At 45.8% G+C, this 23959-nt stretch overlaps 2 protein-coding genes across 2 annotated transcripts in view; both read right to left on the bottom strand.

The window, feature by feature from the left end:
• The window catches only part of LOC144892212 (uncharacterized), a 623022-nt gene that overhangs the window by 505025 nt on the left and 94038 nt on the right, over positions 1–23959 (bottom strand). The window lies entirely within an intron of this gene.
• LOC137428722 (voltage-dependent T-type calcium channel subunit alpha-1H-like) overlaps positions 1–23959 on the bottom strand; it is a 231558-nt gene that overhangs the window by 165714 nt on the left and 41885 nt on the right. Inside the window, exons 5-7 of the mRNA XM_078777047.1 lie at positions 23210–23513; positions 17528–17620; positions 1780–2419 (exon numbers count right to left, since the gene is read on the bottom strand). Of these exons, the coding sequence (XP_078633173.1) occupies positions 1780–2419; positions 17528–17620; positions 23210–23513 (1037 nt within the window). The remainder of the gene's footprint in view (positions 1–1779; positions 2420–17527; positions 17621–23209; positions 23514–23959) is intronic.

Here is a 23959-nt window from a genome sequence, read left to right as displayed (position 1 = left end):
TGGAGGAGTATTTGTTCAAAAAATATGATTCACTTATCCTTTTATTTAGAATGTATATATCCACAACTGTCAAAAATCCTACACCTAAGCAGCCATTGGGCCTCGGATGCCCCACAAATGTATTCGTGTAAAGTTTTTTAATTTTCATATTTTTGTCACTGAATTATTTGTAACCAAGTTATCGGAGCATATAATGAGGATCATATTAAGAAAATAATGATATAACATGGTAGTACAACAACATTTATGCGGGGCCTCGAAGGCCCCAGGCCTGCATTCGTGTCGGATTTTCGGTGTCAAGTGAAGAATGAAGATTTTCCCACGAGACTGAATGAATTTTTTTTTTATGTCACTGAATTTTGTGTAACAACATGAAACTCGGTGAAAATGAGGCTCATTCCCAAAAAAAAATTGTACAGCATCGTTTTTGCAACAAAAAAAAACCTTGTGGGCCTCCAAGGCCCAATCACTGCATCCAGGGGTTAAGTAATATATCAGGCCAAAATTGAAAATCAAACTGCATTTTTGGGGTTTGGTTTTCATTTGTAGGAATATGAAAGGAAGACTTGTACAAGCATTGTGGGGTTGAGGAATCTATCAAAATCCAAGGCAGGAAGGAGATGACAGCTCATTTGAACTGATTCTACAAACACCTTTGCCGAGGAAATTAATTTGAGGCCATACATCAACTCACAACGAGTGTTGTAACATACCTGTGAAACAAGCAATTATGCACTAATTATGGGTGGCAGGACAACTGGCGAGGAATGCAGAAGGTCCACCCAACCGCAGCCTGGGTGCTCTGCTAGTTTGAACATATTTTCATATTGGGTCACTGAGTTAGGTCACCAATCAAAACATAGAAGCATATTGGGCTTGAGGAGGTGGATCAGACTCGACAACGGTTGCTAGAGTGAGATGTGCATGGAAGAAGTTTCGGGAACTGAGTGGCGTGCTGACGAGGAGGGGAGTGTCGTTGAAGCTGAAGGGAAATGCTGCATATGCTGCATGTGTGAGAAGTGTTATGATTTATGGGAGTGAGACATGGGTAATGAACGAAGAGCAGCAACGAAGGCTGGAAAGGGTGGAAATGCGAATGGTTCGGTGGATGTGCGGAGTGTCGTTGAGAGAGAGGAAGACAAATGATGAATTGCGAAAGATGATGGGAATAGAGCCTGTGATGGATGCTGTGAAGAGAAACAGGTTGAGATGGTTTGGTCATGTGTAGAGGAAGGACGAAAGTGACTGGTTTAGAAGAGTGATGGAAATTAATGCAGACGGAAGTAGAGGACGGGGAAGACCGAGAAAGACTTGGCTAAAGATGGTGGAAGAAGAAATGCGGACAAGGGGGTTAACAAGGAGAGATGCAGAAAATAGGGCAAAATGGAGAAGATTGTCATGGGGACCGCAAGGCTAGCGAAAATGGCCTTAAAATGCGTTGTTGTTGTTGTATATTGGGCTTGAGGAAAACATCTTCCGTTGTCCCTGTTCTCTGCTGTTGTACTTGTGTGCTTCCCTCTCTCTCCCCATCTTGTCTCCCGCTCCCTTTATTGTATGTTTTGTGTGTCGGTTTTTTTTTTTGTGATTGATGTTCGCTCTTACATGAGCCTCGATCTTGCATACCCAAAAAAAAAAAAAGGTGAAAAGGTCAAAGGTCAAATTGTGTAGAATCATCAGGAGTTCACATGCTCTGAAGATCGCTATTTCTATGGGTTTCTGTGCATACCTGTCGAGCATTCTGTGGTGTATTAGGTCATCCAACATTCTGCTTATTCTCACCGTAATTCCCTCCAAGCCGTACACTCGGAAGGACCGTTGCCGGGCCTCGGGTTCCAGCCGCCCTATTGGAGGCTCTTGATTGAACGGTCCGCGATGGCAAGATGGTGGGATAGCTGGCGGCGACGCGGCAAAAGGGCAGGCCTGATCGGGCCGGCTGCGAAGGTGCCATCTCGCCTTTGTCATCTGCCTCAAGCTCATTCTGCAAGGTAGAGTCAACAGTCAGACGTGCGACGAGCGACTGGCTGCAGTGGGGCACCGGGGGAAGGCTGTGGGGCTGCTCTCTGTGGTGATAGTGATGGTGATGGTGGTGCTGGTGTTGGCGTTGGTGGAAGTGATGGCAGAGCAAAGTGCGACGGAGCACGGAGGCACTGGGTGGCATGGCCAGGTGTCTGTGATGGAGGGGACGCCTCTGCGAGCAGCTGAGCGCCAGGCGGTGGGCAGCAGAGCGAGCGAGTCGCGAGGCGAAGCGAAGGAGCTCTTCGTAGCAGGTTCCGGGCTCAGAGTAGCTTGCCAGCGAGCCGTTATCCGAGAGGAACCGGGCTCGCTGTTCCTCCATGAGCTCATTTTCTCGTTGCTTCGTCTCCGAGAACTGTGTGGCGATCACGACGAGGCAGAGGTTTATCATGAAGAACGACCCCACCTGAACGGTTTGTGGATGGAATGAAAAAAATGACAAAATTGAGGACATGCAGCAATGATGGAAAACAATATGGATATGCGTTGTGCAAAATATTATCACTGCCTTGCCATTGGCTTTGGCAGCACCGTCACCTCGCAATAGTTATTACCTCCACCGCCATTGGTGGATGGGTGTTGTGTTTCAACCCTAGCTTGTCTGTCTGTCTGTCTGTCTGTTTGTTTGTCTCTGAGCAGGATATCTACAAAAGTTATCGACGGATTCTGATGAAACTTGGCGGACAGGTTGAGTGTGTGCCAAGGACCAAATGATTCGATTTTGGTGAAGATCAGGATCTGGATACATAAAATGTTTGAGATCCCAAGTGATTCTTGAGAGATAGGGCCAACAATTTGTGGATGGTTGACGGATTTGGTTGATGTCAAAACCAGGTGGATGAATTGGTTAGGTGACAAGAACTAGCCGATTTAATTTTGGTTCAGGTCGGAATCCAAATCTGGCCTATCAGTGGGATACAAAACGTAAACTGTTCAGCCTGGCGGAGATATGCCCTCTACCGAGTGCTGTTTGAGCTAGGAAGGAGATACTCAATATTTTAAGGCATACAATGCCTGGAATGTACACACGTCCCATTGTACACAAGCAACCATTTTCATCAACTTCCATACATATGGGAACCTCTAATTACAATTTACATCAATAAATCTCGCTTAATCTTCTCCCAGACTCGTTTTGTTTGGCCTCAACAGTCTCTCAGAAAAGTCTCTCTTAATCTTCTCTCAGAAAATCATTGCAGAAGAGTCCGGTGGCTTGATGTCCCTATAGCAGAGAACAATGTGCTCCAAAGCAGTTTTACATGCAGGTCATTACAGAAGAGCCAGGTGGTCTGATGTCCCTATAGCAGAGAACAATGTGCTCCAAAGCAGTTTTACATCTAAATCATTGCGGAAGAGCCAGTTGGCTTGATGTCCCTATAGCAGAGAACAATGTGCTCCAAAGCAGTTTTACAGCGAAGTCATTGCGGAAGAGCCCGGTGGCTTGATGTCCCTATAGCAGAGAACAATGTGCTCCAAAGCAGTTTTACATCTAAATCATTGCAGAAGAGCCAGGTGGCTTGATCTCCCTATAGCAGAGAACAATGTGCTCCAAAGCAGTTTTACATCTAAATCATTGCGGAAGAGCCAGTTGGCTTGATGTCCCTATAGCAGAGAACAATGTGCTCCGAAGCAGTTTGACATCGAAATCATCGCAGAAGAGCCAGTTGGCTTGATGTCCCTATAGCAGAGAACAATGTGCTCCAAAGAAGTTTTGCATCTAAATCATTGCGGAAGAGCCAGTTGGCTTGATGTCCCTATAGCAGAGAACAATGTGCTCCAAAGCAGTTTTACATCCAAGTCATTATGGAAGAGCCAGGTGGCTTGATGTCCCTATAGCAGAGAACAATGTGCTCCAGAGCAGTTTTACATCTAAATCATTGCGGAAGAGCCAGTTGGCGTGATGTCCCTATAGCAGAGAACAATGTGCTCCAAAGCAGTTTTACATCCAAGTCATTACGGGAGAGCCAGGTGGTCTGATGTCACTATAGCAGAGAACAATGTGCTCCAAAGCAGTTTTACATCCAAGTCATTGCGGAAGAGCCAGGTGGTCTGATGTCCCTATAGCAGAGCACAATGTGCTCCAAAGCAGTTTTACATCCAAGTCATTGCGGAAGACCCAGGTGGTCTGATGTCCCTATAGCAGAGAACAATGTGCTCCAAAGCACGATTACATCCAAGTCATTGCGGAAGAGCCAGGTGGTCTGATGTCCCTATAGCAGAGAAAATGTGCTCCAAAGCAGTTTTACATCCAAGTCATTGCGGAAGAGCCAGGTGGACTGATGTCCCTATAGCAGAGAACAATGTGCTCCAAAGCAGTTTTACATCTAAGTCATTGCGGAAGAGCCAGTTGGCTTGATGTCCCTATAACAGAGAACAATGTGCTCCAAAGCACTATTACATCCAAGTCATTACGGAAGAGCCAGTTGGCTTGATGTCCCTATAGCAGAGAACAATGTGCTCCAAAGCAGTTTTACATCTAAGTCATTGCGGAAGAGCCAGTTGGCTTGATGTCCCTATAGCAGAGAACAATGTGCTCCAAAGCAGTTTTTCATCAAAATCATTGCAGAAGAGCCAGTTGGTCTGATGTCCCTGTAGCAGAGAACAATGTGCTCCAAAGCACTATTTCATCCAAGTCATTGCAGAAGAGCCAGTTGGCTTGATGTCCCTAGAGCAGAGAACAATGTGCTCCAAAGCAGTTTTATATCTAAATCATTGCGGAAGAGCCAGTTGGTCTGATGTCCCTGTAGCAGAGAACAATGTGCTCCAAAGTAGTTTTACATCTAAGTCATTGCGGAGCCAGTTGGCTTGATGTCCCTACAGCAGAGAACAATGTGCTCCAAAGCGGTTTTACATCCAAGTCATTGCGGAAGTGCAAGGTGGTCTGATGTCCCTATAGCAGAGAACAATGTGCTCCAAAGCAGTTTTACATCCAAGTCATTGCGGAAGAGCCAGGTGGTCTGATGTCCCTGTAGCAGAGAACAATGTGCTCCAAAGTAGTTTTACATCTAAGTCATTGCGGAAGAGCCAGGTGGCTTGATGTCCCTACAGCAGAGAACAATGTGCTCCAAAGCAGTTTTACATCTAAGTCATTGTGGAAGAGCCAGGCGGCTTTATGTCCCAATATCAGAGAACAATGTGCTCAAAACAGCATCCTTTGCTGACACAGGAACAAAATGGCGGATCACAGTGCGATTCATGTATGCAGAAGCAGACAGCTCAGAGGAAGACACACGATGAATGAAGTATGCTGCCGCTCCATTGACAAATACAGGAAAGGAGACGACAAATGCACGCTGTGAAACAATTACTGCAGGAATCTTTTTAGTGTAGGGTTTGATTCCCAGCAAACAATACGAGAACATTGCACAGATGGTATAATCCCATGAACAGCAAGCAGCAACACGATTAAGAAAATAAAAAAAGGTACCAGAGACTTATTCATCTGTAGAATTTGATTAAGGTATTATTTAATTAAGACACTGGGCATGAAAAATTGTGATTATTCAAAGGATTTCGAAATGATGCCAAAGCCTGGCTTCGGTGTGCATTTCTTTTTCCGTAGCATGAAATCATGAACTTGCAGCGACGACTCGACCCTCCTCATTATGCTCGACAGCTGGCATAGAAGCTCCATGCACCACGGGGAATGGCAAACAATGGAGAAATGGAGATCAAGGTGGGAGTCGATTGAAACCATAGCAAATTGGTAAATGCATGGTGGAAAGGAATAAGGGACGTAAACTGTTGTGATTCGTGAAGGTTGGCCTCGCATGACGGTCCATTAATTTGCCATCCTCGCCATCATCGAAGTGGCATGCATCGAAATCGGCTCACCTTTCGGGCCCTCCATGCACCGAAAACATGCACAGTTGAACAATGCAGGGCCTCTCTCAGGCGACTATCGCCATCATAATAATCATAGCAATGACAGATGTCACAGAAATTCAAATTGGTGCAGAGCAAAACCCCCAAACTCGGGTGAAAAGTACATGATCTGGATGTATGAACTTGGAACATGAAGGACGTGCTACTGCAGCTAGATACAGAAAGTTCAATAAATCAATATATATTGTCGTGTGATTCCCCAGGTGACCACCACAGGGATCACGAATGGCCAAAGCAAGCTTTAACTCAAATGCGGACTTTATATATGCGCCGGAGGAAGAAAGGGAAGAGGAGGAATGAAGGGTCTTACCTGAGCGATCCCGCCAGGCAATCTTCAACCTGCAAAAAGTAACTCAAACCAGGCGGATTTAAAATGTACATGTAAATAACAAAAGGGTTTATCAAAGACAATACTGATAACAAGAAACCGCGACAGTGAAACTAAAGTACTAAATTGGAGCGGTCCTTACAGACAGATTTGCACTCAGACAGGGGATAAAATAAAGAGGTGAAAAATAAAATGGTGTAGGTTATTTGGTGGACTTAACTCAGGCCTGCTGGAATATCTTGTCAGGATCGTCCGAGGCCCTGGCGGGAACCACCTGCTCGTTGGCGGGAACTAGGCCTGTCTGGCCCGTCTCACCAGGCCGCGCCCCGCTGGCGCGAAACAGGCCCCTCGCACCCGACAATGGCAGACATGCCGTTCTTTCCTCCAGCCGCGCCGGCAAAACCGCAACCCTCTGTTCGCAGCTCTTCCGCCTCCCCACGATCACCAGCAAGACTCGGAACATGGCTGGTTCACTCGGCGCCTTTCCATCCGTCCGTGCCCTCTTTGCAGGGAGCGAAGCACAAATCGGTCCGTCGGCGAAGGATGAGGAAGAAGAAAAGCCGGGAGGAACGAAGCGGGAAGGACAAACGAAAAGAAGAAAGCTCAAAACGAGAAGCAGAAGGGCGACCGCTCATGCACGCATCCAGAACAGGAAGAAGCAAGAAGAAGGAAATGTCTGCCAGCACGTTCTTTTATTGACAGGCTCTGACGTCATCTGCCGCACCCCAGCAATCAGTGTCTCGCTTCTTAATAATCCTGGTTTTCACTCAAAGCCCCGACCAATGATGACCCCTTGAGGTGTGGCTTTTGGCCTGCTAGTCTTCGATGTGTGCTTTCCAGTGGTGTAATTAGCGGCAGCGCTCGCAGTCCTGGCTTCCTGGTGGTTTTATTATCTGAGTGCAGTTTAATGGGCACTTTCTACTATATGTGTCTAATGCGGTGCCATACGGGACGAAGGGAAGTAAATTACCGAGGTTAGATGAACAAGGTCACTTATTCCATAATCCCTACAACTAGTTAACACAAGGACCATCCTCCTTTGGCCACATGTAACACTTAATCCGACATTCGGTCAAAACAAATATTCTACTTTATTACACGGTGGTGGTTCTTATCAGGATCATCGGAGCACCTACCTATACAAATCTACCTGACTCTACACATTACTACCCCACCGACATAACAATATACGTATATATATATATATATATATATATATATATATATATATATATATATATATATATATACATACGTAGTGTGTTCAAAAAGTATCCGACCTTTGTTCATAAAAGCTACTCCCATCCAGATAAAAAAATTTTTTATAATAATCTCGTTCAAAGTAGTCCCCTTGGGCTGCCACACACTTCTCCCAACGGTTCTGCCACTGTCGGAAGCAGTGCTGGAACACCTCTTTTGGGATGGCATGCAGCTGGTCCGTCGCATTCCGCATGATGTCTTCTCTGGAGTCGAAGAAGACGGTCAGCATGACTTTGACATTGCTGCGGACCTGCCTTGCTTTTTTTGGCCTCGGGGATGTTGGATGCTTCCATTGTGATGACTGCAACTTGGTTTCTGGGTCGTACCCATAAACCCAGGACTCATCGCCAGTGATCACTGTGTTGAGGAAGCTGGGATCGCTGTTCACAGTCTCCAGCATGTCCTGTGCGATCTCCAAACGGAGTTGCTTCTGCTCAATCGTTAGCAGCTTTGGTACGAACTTCGCTGAGATTCTCCTGAAGCCCAAATCCTCCTTCATGATGGAATGAACGGTGTTGAATCTTGCGGATCGTTTCCACTTGGGAATCGCCAAGCTTTACACAAAATTTGATGCAGTAGCGTTGTTCAAGTTTTTCCGTCATTTTGTCAAAAACGAAAATCCGAAGGCGCTCACTTACATGTCCTCACTCATCGGCGGTCTGCCGTCGAATGACAGCTTCTGCATGTGGGAAAAAATTCACACGTGCGCATTAGGATCGCCTACATACGTGCACCAATCAACGCCTCCCTAGCTTCTTTTTTTTTACGCACGAAAAATAAAGGTCGGATACTTTTTGAACACAGTACAGTAATATGGAATTTTTTTTTTTTCCTCGACTTGGGTTTACTTTCTGAACTCGGTATATCAATCTGGTGAGTTTCTTTTACGCTTCGGTGATTTCTTTGTTAAAAGAACCATGTCACTGATTGTCTGTCGCAGCAAGAAGTCAATAACAGGATTATATCACAGGTGGCGTGACAAAATGTACGGACAGGTACATTTGACGATTGGCTTCACAATCGGGTATATAAGGGTTGTTGCGTTCTGTATTAGTGTAAAACAACTGCTGCACGTCTACAAAAGTTATTGCCGCTTCCCCTGGAGATGGTCCGTCAACTCGACAACGCTGTTTGTCATTTAGTGGTGGCTTTACGAAATTCCGGCATGAAACAGCGTGCTATTGCTCGGCAGTATGGCATCACTCAAGGTCAGGTGGCAAAGATCCTGAAACGAAATGCTCAGAGGGGTGTCCCTACTCCAATACTGAGGTCAGGACGTCCCCGCAGAACCACAAGGAGGGATGATTGCCAGCTGCACCGGTTAGTCCGCAATGGCCGTACCAAGTCAGCTAATCGGCTTAGGGCTGAGTGGCAGCAACTGACAAATGTGCCTGTATCCAGAAGGTCCGGACACGGACCGAAAGCCACAATTGGTATTCCCAGAGGAGATCTGTGTGACAAGGTTGCGGCCTGACATTGTCATTTGGTCAAGTGCAACAAGACAGGTCATCTTAGGGGAGTTGTCGGTATCTTGGGAAGAGAACATGGAGGAGGTGCACGAGAGGAAGAGAGGAAAGTACAGTGAGCTGGAGGCAGAGTGCCGGGAGAAGGGTTGGCGCGTTTCGTGTCAGCCATTTGAGGTGGGGTGTAGAGGGTATATTGGCAATTCCTTTTCTGCATTTCTTGCTAGGCTTGGAGTGTGTGGGACAGAAAGAAGGAGGATGTGTGACAAGGTGGCCCAGGTTGCCTTGAAAGTCTCATTTTGGATATGGAGGAAGTTTATGGAGACACGTCGAACGGTGTAGGTTGGTTGTGTGTGTGTGTGTTTTGTTTTTTTTGTTTTGTTTTTTGTTACCATTATTACTTCTTATTTTGTGTATATGAGTGAGTGGGTGAGGGTGTGTGTTTTTGCATGAATTAATTTTTGCATGAGTGTGTGTTTTTGTGTGTTGAGTGGTGTATGATGTAAGTGTAAGTGGTTGTTTGGTTGGTGTTCTGTATGTATGTGTGTGTATGGGTGTGTATGTGTGTGTGTGAATGATCTGGTGTGTTTTGTTGGTGAGTGGTGAAGGGTATAAAGGTGGGTGTTTGAGTGTTCCACCATGTTTGTTTGGTGCTGTGGATTCTGGATGTGGAGGTGTTGTTGTTGTTGTTGTTGTTGTTGTTCGCACTGGCTGGGGGTGGGGGTATGTACGCATCCAGATGCAGTTGCTGCATGTGGATGTGTACGTGCCCCTGCTGGCCCACCTTAGCTGACCGAGGTTGAAGGGCCGAAACGGGATGATGCTGAGGACCTCGACTGAGGACCCGGTCAGTGCGGCACACTTGTGACCAGGTGTGTTTTGAACTTTATATATATATATATATATATATATATATATATATATATATATATATATATATATATATATATATATACAGTATATATATATACAGTATATATATATATATATATATATATATATACAGTATATATATATACAGTATATATATATATATATATATATATATATATATATATATATATATATATATATATATATATATATATATATAAAAATAATTATATATATATATATATATATATATATATATATAATAATAATAATGCATTTATTTTATATAGCGCTTTTCAGGAAGCCCAAAGACGCTTTGACAGAGTGCAAAACATAATGCATAGCAAAACATAAAGACAATTGCAAAAAAAAAGAAGAATCAATAGGGAAATATTCAAAGCACAAAGGAGGGAGAAGGAGAGGAGATAGTCAGGGGTTAGATGCTGTGTGTTAAATGTTGAATGCAGTGTTGAACAGGTGGGTCTTGAGTGATGTTTTGAATGTGGTGAGTGAGGAGGAGTCTCTGATGGTGTGAGGTAGCGAGTTCCAGAGGGTGGGAGCAGCGATGGAGAAGGCCCTGTCCCCCCAGGATCTAAATTTCGTCTGGATGGGGGGGGGGGGGGGGGGGGGGTCAGGAGGTTGGTACCAGCAGAGCGGAGGTTGCGGGTGGGAGTGTGTCTGGAGAGGAGGTCAGCCAGGTAGGATGGGGCCAGGTTATGGAGGGCTTTGTAGGTCAAGAGGAGGATTTTGTACTGGATTCTCTGGGAGATGGGGAGCCAGTGAAGCTTGTAAAGGACGGGGGTGATGTGGTCACAGGTCCGGGAATGGGTGAGTAGACGGGCAGCGGAGTTCTGAATGTATTGGAGTTTATTGGTGATTGTTGAGGGTGAACCATAAAGGAGGCTATTGCAGTAGTCCAGACGGGAAGTGATGAAGGTGTGGATGAGGGTTTCTGCAGCCACGGAGGAGAGGGATGGACGGAGACGGGCGATGTTTTTCAGGTGAAAGAAGGCTGTCTTTGTGATCTGTTTAGTGTATTTGTCGAAGGAGAGGGTTTGGTCAAAGATGATGCCAAGATTCCGGATGTGAGGAGAGGTGGATACTGGGAAACCGTCGATGTTGAGGGCAAAGTTATGGGTGGACTTGGTGAGCGTTTTTGGGCCAATGATGATTATTTCAGATTTATCACAGTTAAGTTTGAGGAAGTTGATTTGAAGCCAGGATTTTATTTCAGTGATGCAGTTTGTCAGGATAGAGTGGGTGGCGGTGGAGATGGACTTGGTGGAGATGAAAAGCTGGATGTCATCAGCGAAGCAGTGGAATTGGAGACCATGACGGCGGATTAAGTGACCGAGGGGGGACAGGTAAAGGATGAAGAGGAGGGGGCCAAGAACTGAACCTTGGGGGACACCTTGGGGGAGGGGAGCAGTGGGGGATTTGCAGTTATTGATGGAGATGAACTGACGTCTGTCAGAGAGGTATGATTTAATCCAAGAGAGGGCAGTGCCGGTAATGTTAAAGGTGGTTTCAAGTCGGGTGAGGAGGATGGTGTGATCGATGGTGTCAAAGGCGGCGCTGAGGTCGAGGAGGATGAGAATGTTGAGGTTGCCAGCGTCAGAGGAGAGGAGAAGGTCGTTGGTGATTTTGAGGAGAGCAGTTTCAGTACTGTGGTTGGAGCGGAATCCGGATTGGAATGTTTCATACAGGTTATTGGCAGAGAGGTGATGTTTGAGTTGAGTGGCTACAGCGCGTTCCAAAACCTTTGACAGAAAGGGTAGGTTGGAGATGGGTCTGAAGTTATTTAGGGTGTCAGGGTTTAGTCCAGGTTTTTTCAGAATGGGGGTAACAGCAGCAATTTTGAGGGATGGTGGGACGATGCCTGTAGACAGGGAGGAGTTTATTGTTGCAATGATAAGTGGAGAGAGAGCAGGAAGGGATGCCTTGACAAAGCTGGAGGGGATGGGGTCAAGAGTGCAGGTAGCAGTTTTCATTCCGATGAGGAGTTCAGAGAGGTCAGTAGGGGAGACTGGGGAGAATTTAGACAGGGGATGGCAGGATAAGGGGGGGCAGGTGGTTTGAGGGGGAGCGGGTGCGGCGGTGGTCAAGCTGTTGTAGATGTTTTCAATTTTGCGTTGGAAGAATGAAAGGAAGGAGATGCAGTTGTCTATTGTGAATGACTGGGTGGTGGTGTTCAGGGGGCTGAGGAGTTTGTTTATTGTAGAGAAGAGTGCTTTTGGGTTTCCGGAGCCAGAGTGGATAATTTGAGAGTAGTAGGCGGAGCGGGCGCGGGAGAGGGCATCTTTATAGTGTTGTATGTGGTCCTTGTAGGCCTGAGAGTGAACTGTGAGACCTGTTTTATTGCGGAGTCTTTCAAGTTGGCGAGCACGAGTTTTCATCAGGCGGAGTTCAGGGGTAAACCAGGGAGCAGAATGGGTGAAAGAAACTGTTTTGGTTTTTATAGGCGCAAGTTGGTCAAGGCAGGAGGAGAGAGTGTGGTTGTAGTAGTCAGTGAGGTCAGAAGGGGTGTGGAGGTCAACGAAGGGAGAAGTGGACATTTTTTCAGAGAGGGTCGATGAGAATGAGGCAGGTGAAAGAGCGTTTAGCTTACGGAAGTTGATAGTGCGATAATGCCTTGGTGCTGGGGTGGGGATGTTGATGGTCAGAGTGATGGCTAGGTGGTCAGAGAGATTGAGGTCGGAGCCAGAGAGATGGTGCAAAATTAGTCCAGTAGAGCAGACAAGGTCCAAAATGTGACCACGGTTATGGGTAGGAAAGTTGACATGTTGAGTGAGGTTAAAGCAGGTGAGTAAATCAGTGAAGTCAGTGGTTAGCGTGGAGTCAGTGGAGTCCATGTGGATATTGAAATCACCAAGGAGGAGGATTGAGGGGGAGAGGGAACATAGCTGGGTCAGAAAGTAGGAGAAGTCAGACAGGAATGATGGGTGTGGTTTGGGAGGGCGGTAGACAACAGCCATGACTGACTGTGTGTGACCAGAGAGTTTAAAAGCCAGGTGTTCAAATGATGGAGCAGATGAGATGGAGATGAGGTTGGTCTTGATGTCTTGTCGGTGAATAACGGCAATTCCACCACCTCGGCCCTCCGAGCGTGGTTTATTGATGTAAGAATATCCATTGGGTGTGGTGAGGTTGAGCTTGTAGTAGTCCAGTGGTTGTTGCCAGGTCTCAGTGAGACAGAGAAAGTCGAGTTTATTTTCCAGGATGTAGTCGTTCAGGATGAGGCATTTGTTGTTGAGGGACCGGGTATTGAACAGGGTGAGCTTGATGTTGTTTTGTACGGCGGGTATGAATCCAGGTGATTTGGCCAGTGTTCGCAGACAGGAGGTGCGATTTTGTGCGTTGTTGTGACCAGGTGTGTTGGGACGATGAGTGGGAGTGCGCTGAGCCGACCAGAGGATGGGGATGGAGTGACCTGATTGTAAATAAACAAACTTACGACCGGAGCCACGGTGAATGTACCTGGGTCGACGCAGGAGTCCATTCGATTTGATTGCAGAGATGCATGATGGGGTGGAGCGGGTTTTAAGCAGGAGAAGCCTTGCGGCGGAGTACCGCAGAGCCATGCCAGCAGGATGGGTGAGGAGGCGAAACAATCGACACAACCCACGGGAGTGGGCCCGAGGAAACAGCGAAGGAGCCGAGCAGGTGAAGCCAGGAGCAGAGCCGGGACCATGCAGAGGGCAGACAGGAGCGAAGAGACGAGCACGAGGCCAAGGTTGAGGAGGCAAAGCGGCAAATGCAGCGGCAAACGACCGCCGCCGCTAATCAAGATCACGGCGGCAAACCGCCACCACCGCCGCTGCAAACAATGGGCGGCACAACCCACGAGAGTGAGCCCGAGGAAATAGCGAAGGAGCCGAGCAGGTGAAGCCAGGAGCAGCAGAGCAGAGCCGGGACCGTGCAGAGGAAGACTCAATGGCCAAAAATCCGCCACGACCACCAGGAAAGCAAGATACGGACAATGGTCCAGTCAGAGAAGCGGCGAGCAAGTGACGCCAGCGTCCTCTCACGACCGGACCGGAAGGAATATATATATATATATATATATACAGTGGAACCTTGACTTACGAGTGCCCCAACTTACGAGTTTTTCGAGATACGAGCCGTCGCTCGGGCGGTTTATTGCTTTGAGATGCGAGGCGAGATCCGAGTTACGAGCTTTCGCCACCCGGTTATTTTGAGTTTACGCCACCAGGTGGGTTCCGGTCACGTGGTTATCTTGCCGTGCACGTACAGTATCTCTGTCGTATAGCGCTGCATTTTTGTTTTCGCATTTTGGTTATTTCGAGTTTACGCCGCCAGGTGGGTTCTGGTCACGTGGTTATCTTGCCGTTCAAGTACAGTACGTATCTCTGTCGTATAGCGCTGCATTTTTGTTTTCGCATTTTGGTTATTTCGAGTTTACGCCGCCAGGTAGGTTCTGGTCACGTGGTTATCTTGCCGTTCAAGTACAGTACGTATCTCTGTCGTATAGCGCTGCATTTTTGTTTTCGCATTTTGGTTATTTCGAGTTTACGCCGCCAGGTAGGTTCTGGTCACGTGGTTATCTTGCCGTTCAAGTACAGTACGTATCTCTGTCGTATAGCGCTGCATTTTTGTTTTCGCATTTTGGTTATTTCGGAAAATTTCATGTTCATGTCGAACATTTCATCTTCATGTTCATGTTTTCATGTTCATGCCATGCCAGGCCACAACTTGTTCAGAGTGCCGGCGATAGCTCGCCTTCTCTTTGTGGAAAACACGGTGAGATCCTTAACATCCAACAACTAATGGGACGCAAACGGGGCGCCCAGTTTAGCGGTACACACATTGATGAATCACCCTGCCTGTGATTCACCCATGACAGGTTATAGCTGGGCCGGGATTCAAACCCAGGCTGGACAGTTTAGACTTTAGAGTCAAGTGTGCGTACCTCCAGTCCAGGCCATCCTGCCAACTTGTATGCTGCATACAGGTGAAATATAAAGCGCGAGATATTTTTATATATACTGTATATTTTTTTTAAAAATTGGTGTGGTTTTTGGCGGGCTGGAACGGATTAATAGCATTTCAATGCATTTCAATGGGGAAATTTGATTTGAGATACGAGCAATTTGAGTTACGAGCTCGGTCACGGAACGAATTAAACTCGTAAGTCAAGGTTCCACTGTATATATATATATATATATATATATATATATATATATATATATATATATATATATATATATATATATATACACACACACTTCCGGTCAAAAGTTTTAGAACACCTCAATTTTTCCAGTTTTTATTGAAATTTACGCAGTTTAATGTCTCGATGTACTCTGAAATTAAGCTTAGAACAAATAAACAATTGGAAATAAAAAAGAAATCATAGAATCATTTTGTTTAACAAACTTTAATTTAAATTTTGGACTCAGCAAACTAGCCACCTTTTGCAGATATAACCGCCCAACACACTCGTGGCATTCTTTCTGCAATGGAAATCAAATATTGTTCGGAAAGTTCTTCCCAACACTGTTGCAGAAGTTCCCACAAATGTGTTGCACTTGTCGGTTGCTTTGCTTTCACCCTTCTGTCCAGTTCATCCCAAACCAGCTCGATGGGGTTTTAGTCTGGAGACTGTGCTGGCCATTCCATGATTTGAAGCCTACCGTCTTGTTGTTTTCCTCGAAGGTAGATTTGACATAGCCTGGAGGTGTGTTTAGGGTCATTATCTTGCTGTAAGATGAACCCCTGACCAACTAGGCGTATACCAGAGGGTATTGCATGGCGCTGCAAAATGCTGTGGTAGCCCTTTTGGTTCAGGGTGCCAGTCACTCTGTGCAAGTCGCCGACTCTGGATCCAGCAAAAGAGCCCCAGACCATCACGCTTCCTCCTCCACGTTTGACAGTTGGTGTCACACACTGAGGAACAATCCTTTCGCCGACTCGACGACATACAAAAACCCTGCATGATGAACCAAAAGATTTCAAATTTTGATTCATCGGTCCATAAGACCTTCTTCCAGTCTTCAGTAATCCACTGGCAGTGCTTCATGGCCCAGGCAAGCCTCTTTTTCTTATTTTGCCATCTTAGCAATGGCTTTCTTACTGCCACTCGACCTGTCAAACCTGCAGCTCGAAGTCTTCTCTTCACAGTTGAAACTGAGACTTGCTTACTTCGACCAGTGTTAAGCTGTGCTTGAAGCTGTTGTCCTGTGAGCCGCCTATCACGCAAGCTGTTGACTCTCAGAAACTTGTCTTCTGATTCTGTTGTGGCTTTGGGTCTGCCAGACCTCTTCCTGTCAGAGTTTCCTCCAGTTTCCAATATACTACTTCCTGCGGTGCAATATTGTCCAAATAATGCTTCGGAGGATGTAATAACAGTCTGTTCCAATACTGCTTTTATACAGACAGGGGGTTTGTAATCAAGTAATCAGCAGAGGTTGGGACACCTGTAGGAATTGTTTGCATCAACTTTCAAGGCTTAATTTACTTACATTGCTGCAGAACAGCTGTAAGTTGTTAACTCATTACTTGTTCCCTGAAGAAGGCCTTTTTTTTGCAATATAACTGTGCAATTTACATTATTTTCCCGTTTTTGCTAACCTAAACTTTTTTTTTTAACCTCGAGCAGTTTACTGCTTACCTTTGTGCCATTTCAGGTTATTCACTGGACTTGAATTGCTTAAATTTCAATAAAAACTGGAAAAATTGAGGTGTTCTAAAACTTTTGACCGGTAGTGTACGTCATACTTTCCCTCCATTATATGGCGATTACAACCCTCCGGCGAAAGCGTATCGGCATTTCATCCAGAAAAAAATCCACTCGAGTTCTTCGAAAATTGAGATCGACACTTCATTCACGAATTATTAACATTTATCTGAAATCCTCACCGATTGAACATTTTTCTCTCGTGAATGTTTTCATCATAAATTTAAATTTTGATCTATGCAGGGCCAGGGTATAAAATGAAAAAAACAACAACAACCTCTATGTAATGTGTAAAAACGATGGAAATCAATCCAGACGTTGTCTTTACCCAAGGCCCATTGATGAGCTCAGGCAATTATGGCCGCTGGAGGACCAAATATATAAAAGTCATTGATAAATACAACAAATTATCCTTCCCATAAATGTTATCAAATGTCTAATGGTGCAAATGCTTATTTGTGAGCAAAAGCACCCTGTGGGATGCAAAATAGCTGTCATTTCAACCCCTTTTCCCTTCATCTCCGCTACATCCCTTCACTCCCCCCTATTCCCTTCACCACACCCGATCTTCCTCTTCACTTTCTTCCACCTCCTTTCCACTTTTGTACTCCCCTTTAAATTAATTATTTCGCCTTCATCCTTCCTCAAAAATGTTTTCTCAATTCCAACCAATAGCTCTCAATCTTTTTTGATTGCTTTGACTGACAGCTTAAGGATTGACTAGCCCCACAAAGGCCCACCATTTTTCACATGTCGTTTTGCTGGTATTTCTGAGTCGATTGGGGGTTTGGTTTCTCGGGGCCATCCCAATGACAATCATATCGATTGTGCCCTCCACCACCTCTTGCATTCACTCTCACCGAGTACACACGTGCTCCAAACACTCCTGTGAACCATTCCCAAGCTGAACAAGCACTTATTGAAACGGCTTATTGAAACATTTCATTGGTGGTGCACGCGTGTCCGTTTGCTGTACGACCATCAGGTTATAACTTACAGGTGACTTACAATAATGAGTAGAATGAAGTAGATGAAGTTGTAGAAGGAGTGCGCGTCCATAACGTAGTACATGATGTCCACCCAACCTTCCAGCGTGATCACCTGTCGACATTCTGGGATGCACGACTGCGCTTTTGCACAAAACCCAGAAAAGTAGGCTAACCCCTCCATATTAACTCTGATTTTATCTGGTGCTACCTGCATCGGCAATTCTACACACAACAGATCTCATCACAAAGATTGGCAATAAAATTCCGTAAAACTATACTATCGTACTACATGGGTCCTGTTACGGATTCGTCACTTCCGTTGTTGGGGTTTTCCTCCACTTGACATATTTCTGATATTATGTACTATTATTATCTTCAAAAGGTTTAGTATTCATGAACAGTGATCAAAAGTTTAAAAGGTTAACTTTAAATGACACAGGAAACCGAACCGGAAGACGACGGTGGTGAAGAAGAGGAGGCGTGGCGAGAAAAAGTCAGACAAGATGCGTGACGTCGAACTCCATAGCGAGCGTTGTATAACGAAGGTCACGAGGGAATTTTGAGTTCCTTGAAAGGACATCCCGCGATAGGTATTATGGCTGGGATTGAGAAATCTGTGTAGACAGGTTTAGGCTGAGATTCCGACGAATCCTTGCCTGGTCGCATCGACTCAAGTAAGAGCCGTCGGCCATTTTGAACCTCGCGCTTCGTTCACCGACAAAGGTTTTGCTACGCGTCAGCTCTTCTCAACATCCTATCGTTTGTCGGGGATGTGTGTGCGCGACCGCTTCGTCTCCAATTACGTTGCGGTTTGCTGAGTGAGCTGTGAACGTACTTCTCTGGAGGGCGCCTTTATACAGTCGTCTGTGTGACTGCCATTGCCATCTGTACGGGGTTCGGGTCTCGACTGGACAGCGGGATTCGGGTTTCGACGGGACATCGGTCTAGCGATCGCTGGAGCGAATCCACTTCGCCTTGGAGAAGGTTATAGAGACATTGAGGAGTGTCCATTTTCACTCATGTGGAGTGCAGTGAGTTATCTGACTTTAGTTGATGGTACCATCCTAAGATATATAGAGTGCACTCTGGATTGCTATTGATTGTATTGTTGATTGCTATCATTGTTGTATCGTTATTCCTGTGTGATTTTTAATACATTATTTGTTTGTTGATAACCATTGGTGTGGTTTCAATATTGATTTTGACACGGAGCAACACATCTTTTCTGCCATGGCTCCTCTCGGGGCTCGGAGGTACATCGTGACCAGGGGGTCAGGGAGGAGCCCGTAACAGAAATTGGGGGCTCGTCCGGGATAAAAAAAATTCCCTAATAACATCCGTTCGGGTTTGACCCAGATTGAAATTGGGGGTTCGTACTGTGGAGAAAATGGGGGCTCGGCTTTGCTGATTTAATTCCCTAAATCTCGTACTGTGGATTAAATTCCCTAAATTTCGTCTGGGAAAGAATTCCCTAACATTCCTAGAATTCCCAAATTTGGAACTTTTTCCAACATTCCCAAATTTTCCGAATTTTTTTTTTTTTTTAATTTCTTGTGTGAAGGTTAACAGGTGTTAACTGATAGTCACCATGGTGTTTGATGCCGAGAAGTTTGCAGCGTCCCCTAGTGAGACAGTCCGAGCGTTTAAAAAATCACAACTCTTGATATTGGCCAAACATTTTAGCTTGGAGGTCCGAGTTAATATGAAGAAGGCAGAGATGCAGACAGTGGTGATACAATCTCTGGTGGGATTAGGAACATGGAAAGAGGTAGCCTTGGATTGGTTACCGGAGGATCAAGAAAATGTGGAGCTCCGGAAACTGGAGATGCAATTGCAGAGCCAGGAAAGGTTAAAAGCAGAGGAAAGGAGAGCTGCAAGAGAACTCGAGGAAAGAAAAGCAGAGGAAAGGAGAGTTGAAAGAGAACTCGAGGAAAGAAGAGCAGCACAGGAAAGAGAACTTGAGGAAAGAAAAGCAGAGGAAAGGAGAGTTGAACGAGAACTCGAGGAAAGAAGAGCAGCACAGGAACGGGAACTCCAGGAAAGTTTAGAAGAGAAAAAAGCAGAGGAAAGGAGAGTTGAAAGAGAACTCGAGGAAAGGTTAGAAGAGAAAAAAGCAGAGGAGAGAAAAGCCAAAAGGGAGTTAAGGGAACGGGACTTGGCGCTTCAGCAGGAAATTAAACTCAAGGAGCTGGATTTAATGAAAGAACGGGGAGAGGTACCATCCATGCCGACTGGTTCGACACCTCGTCAGAACACCTGGGATGTTGGTAGACATGTGAGGCTGGTTCCACCCTTCAATGAAAAGGAGGTAGCCAATTTTTTTCACACTTTGAGAAAGTGGCTCAAATGCTAAAATGGCCGGAGGAGTCCTGGACCATGTTAGTGCAAAGTGTTCTGGTGGGTAAAGCTCAAGATATTTATTCGGCTCTACGGATTGACCAATGTGCAGATTATGGGATAGTGAAGAAAACCATTCTCAAAGCCTACAAATTGGTCCCTGAAGCTTACCGGCAAAAATTCCGGCAAGAGGGAGAGTGAGACCCATGTGGAGTTTGCCAGAATGAAAGAAACCATGTTTGATCGGTGGTGTGATTCAAAAGGGGTTGGAAAAGACTTCGAACTATTGCGACAATTGATCCTGGTGGAGGAATTCCAACAGTGTGTCCCCGCGGACATTCAAGTACATCTGGATGAGAGGAAGGTACCAAAGTTGTACGAGGCAGCAACCATGGCAGATGACTATGCCTTAACACACAGGATGGGGTTCCACAAACCTAACTTTTCGCCTAGACTTAGCCAGGGGAGCTATGGTACATCAGGGGCGGAGAACGAAAATTCATGGGGGCGGCCTCGAGATGACTATGAGGACAACTCTAATACCGCGACTTTTAGGGATCAGAAGACAACAGTTCCAAGGCAGACTTATCTTCCGGGGGGCTCGGGGCAGACCGCGAGTTTCTCCTCCGGACCTACTTGCGCCTTATGCAATAAACGTGGCCACGTGAGGTCCCAATGTTATGTCCTGGAAAGGAACAATCAGGAGCGGAGTCAGACTAGTACAACTCCGAATGCCATGGCAAATGGGAGAAATCGCCCTCAAAAGGGTTACCAACCATTTATTTCAGAGGGGTTTGTGTCACTGGATGGAGACTCGACTAACCAGAGACCTGTTAGGGTATTGAGGGACACAGGAGCACATCAATCTTTTATGCTTGAAGGCATTTTGCCATTGTCAGAGGAGACGGCAACTGGTGATCGTGTTCGTTTACAGGGGATTGGTGGCTGTGTTAGAGCTCCACTTCATGTCATCCATTTGGAGTCTGATTTGGTGTCAGGACCGGTCACCATAGGTTTACAAGCCACTCTTCCTGTAGAGGGAGTATCTTTTGTTATCAGTAATGATTTGGCTGGTGGTCAAGTTTCTGGTAACCCGATGGTTGTTAAAAAGCCCAATAAGGAAAATAACACCACACCAGTCAGGGATGGCGGCAAATTTGGCAAGCTATTTGTAGGTGGACTGAACTTCAAAACAAAGGAAGAAGTTCTGACCTCTGTCTTCAGCAAATATGGACTGCTTTTGGAAGTGCAGCTGGTAAAAGACAGGGAAACACAAAAGTCCAGAGGGTTTGGCTTTGTCACGTTTGAAAACTCAAAGGACGCCAGAGATGCAGAAAAGGATCTGAATAGCAAGGAGTTGGAGGGTCGGACCATAACAGTAGGGAAGGCATTTCATAGGTGTCGGGGGGGCTACAGAGGAGGACAACGGCGCAGTAGTTTTGGTGGTGGCCGCAATCGATATTATTATGGAGGCTCCCAGAGTTACGGCAGCTCCCGAAGGAAGGATTATCAGAGTAGTGGCCGAGAAGGAGACCGCTATTCATGTGACTACAGTGACAAGCGGTCCAACCGTGATTATTATGAAAGTTCGGAAGAGTTGAAGCACTGAATGCTGCGGAGCAGCCGAGCCAAGTTTCCGACACAGATTAACCGTGAACTCCACGATCCTAAAGGCGTCCATTTAGTGAACTTTCCTACATGGATTAACTGTGAACTCCACGTTCCTAAAAGCGTCCATGTAGTGAATACTTCCAGGCCTCACCACCCAACCACCATGGAACCTGGCTCTCAGCTCGGCCTCCCGGAAAAAGTGCTGTAGATTTGCTTGACTTTGGATTTTTGATCACCACCCCTTAACCTTCATTCAAAAGAAACTAAAAGTAAAAAATCAGAGGGTGCTGAGATGGAGTTTGGCTTTGCAGGAGTCCAACTGGGAAATTGAACATGTAAAGGGCAGGGACAATGTCGTTGTTGACGCTTTGTCCAGACTGAATTAACTTTGGAAATCTCTATGGGTTGTTCGAGGTTTTGTTGCTTTATTTTTGGGGAATATTGAGTATTGTTGCCCACGGGAATTGATGATTTGGGTTGTGAGTTTACTTTGGTTTGTTTAAAGAGTTTGCTTGCAAAGAAAGTTTTCGCTGTGTTCAAACTTTCTTTCTTGAGGGGGGGAAGTGTTATGGATTCGTCACTTCCGTTGTTGGGGTTTTCCTCCACTTGACATATTTCTGATATTATGTACTATTATTATCTTCAAAAGGTTTAGTATTCACGAACAGTTATCAAAAGTTAAAAAGGTTAACTTTAAATGACACAGGAAACCAAACCGGCAGACGACGGTGGTGAAGAAGAGGAGGCGTGGCGAGAAAAAGTCAGACAAGACGCGTGACGTCGAACTCCATAGCAAGCGTTGTATAACGAAGGTCGTGAGGGAATTTTGAGTTCCTTGAAAAGACATCCCGCGATAGGTATTATCGCTGGGATTGAGAAATCTGCGTGGACAGGTTTCGGCTGAGATTCCGACGAATCCTTGCCTGGTTGCATCGACTCAAGTAAGAGCCGTCGGCCATTTTGAACCTCGCGCTTCGTTCACCGACAAAGGTTTTGCTACGTGTCAGCTCTTCTCAACATCCTATCGTTTGTCGGGGATGTGTGTGCGCGACCGCTTCGTCTCCAATTACGTTGCGGTTTGCTGAGTGAGCTGTGAACGTACTTCTCTGGAGGGCGCCTTTATACAGTCGGCTGTGTGACTGCCATTGCCATCTGTACGGGGTTCGGGTCTCGACTGGACAGCGGGATTCGGGTTTCGACGGGACATCGGTCCAGCGATCGCTGGAGCGAATCCACTTCGCCTTGGAGAAGGTTATAAAGACATTGAGGAGTGTCCATTTTCACTCACGTGGAGCACAGTGAGTTATCTGACTTTAGTTGATGGTACCACCCTAAGATATATAGAGTGCACTCTGGATTGCTATTGATTGTATTGTTGATTGCTATCATTGTTGTATCGTTATTCCTGTGTGATTTTTAATACATTATTTGTTTGTTGATAACCATTGGTGTGGTTTCAATATTAATTTTGAGACGGAGTAACACATTTTTTCTGCCGTGGCTCCTCTCGGGGCTCGGAGGTACATCGTGACCAGGGGTTCGGGGAGGAGCACGTAACAATCCTCATTCCTCAAATAGGGTACGACAACAAATGTTACGGTGCTTCGAAAGTGGGGCATCACATTGCAGACAAAGCCAAACTTTCTGAGGGAACTGGCTGTCCTGCTTGCTAGCATCTCCCTTGAGGACAATGAAATCATACAAACCGTAAAACAAAGTAGGCCATTGTGTGATGGTGCCTTGAACCAGGTACCTGAAATATGGCAATCCAGGCGTATCCAATGTTGTCAAAGTTGATGGCATTGTTCTGTGGGTTGACATGACCCGTATGGCACTCCGTGTACAAATCTCCCCAGTCTGAACAAGCAACCGAGCCATTTGGCCCTCGGCGGCCATGCCTCGGTAGGCATATGGGTACCCTGGGAGACATGGGACGGTCGGCGAGTACGCCGCCGCAGCGCTGCATGCCATTGTCATGGGGTAGTGAGCAGATAAATGGGTTGGCCACATCTGCCTCTGTCTGGTAGTATTGAGGAAGTACACTTCCATTGTTCAGCCTGTCACGTGCAAGAAAATATGAAGGCCATATCAGTATAATGAGACGTTAGCGTAATATGACCTAAGCTGGACGACAGACATGCCACAAGTGCAAATAAATATATATAAAGAGCAATGAAAGATTGCAGACCCTCACCAGGACGTGCTTGTGTAGTGTATTTTGTGTGGTGGTTATTAGCTGCTGTGTTTGTGTGGTTTATGTTCAATCCAATATGGCTGCTGAACCGTGTGACCGATGACTTCATCAATTCAATTCTCCCGTACAATTTTGTTGTAGATCATGCTCAATAAATTTCAAACTGATTGGATCAAGCGTTCTAGTGGCTAATTATGGGATCAAAAAAAGGCACTGATGACATCATCATGAATATATGTTGTTGGTGTTGTTGTTATTGCTGTTGTATATGTTGCACTATAACAGTATTCCGGTGTGATGGTGCAGGGT

The sequence above is a fragment of the Myxine glutinosa genome, chromosome 5, assembly GCF_964187855.1.
Source record: "Myxine glutinosa chromosome 5, kmMyxGlut1.1, whole genome shotgun sequence".
Lineage (NCBI taxonomy): Eukaryota > Metazoa > Chordata > Myxini > Myxiniformes > Myxinidae > Myxine > Myxine glutinosa.
This window is presented reverse-complemented; position numbering and strand designations above follow the sequence as displayed.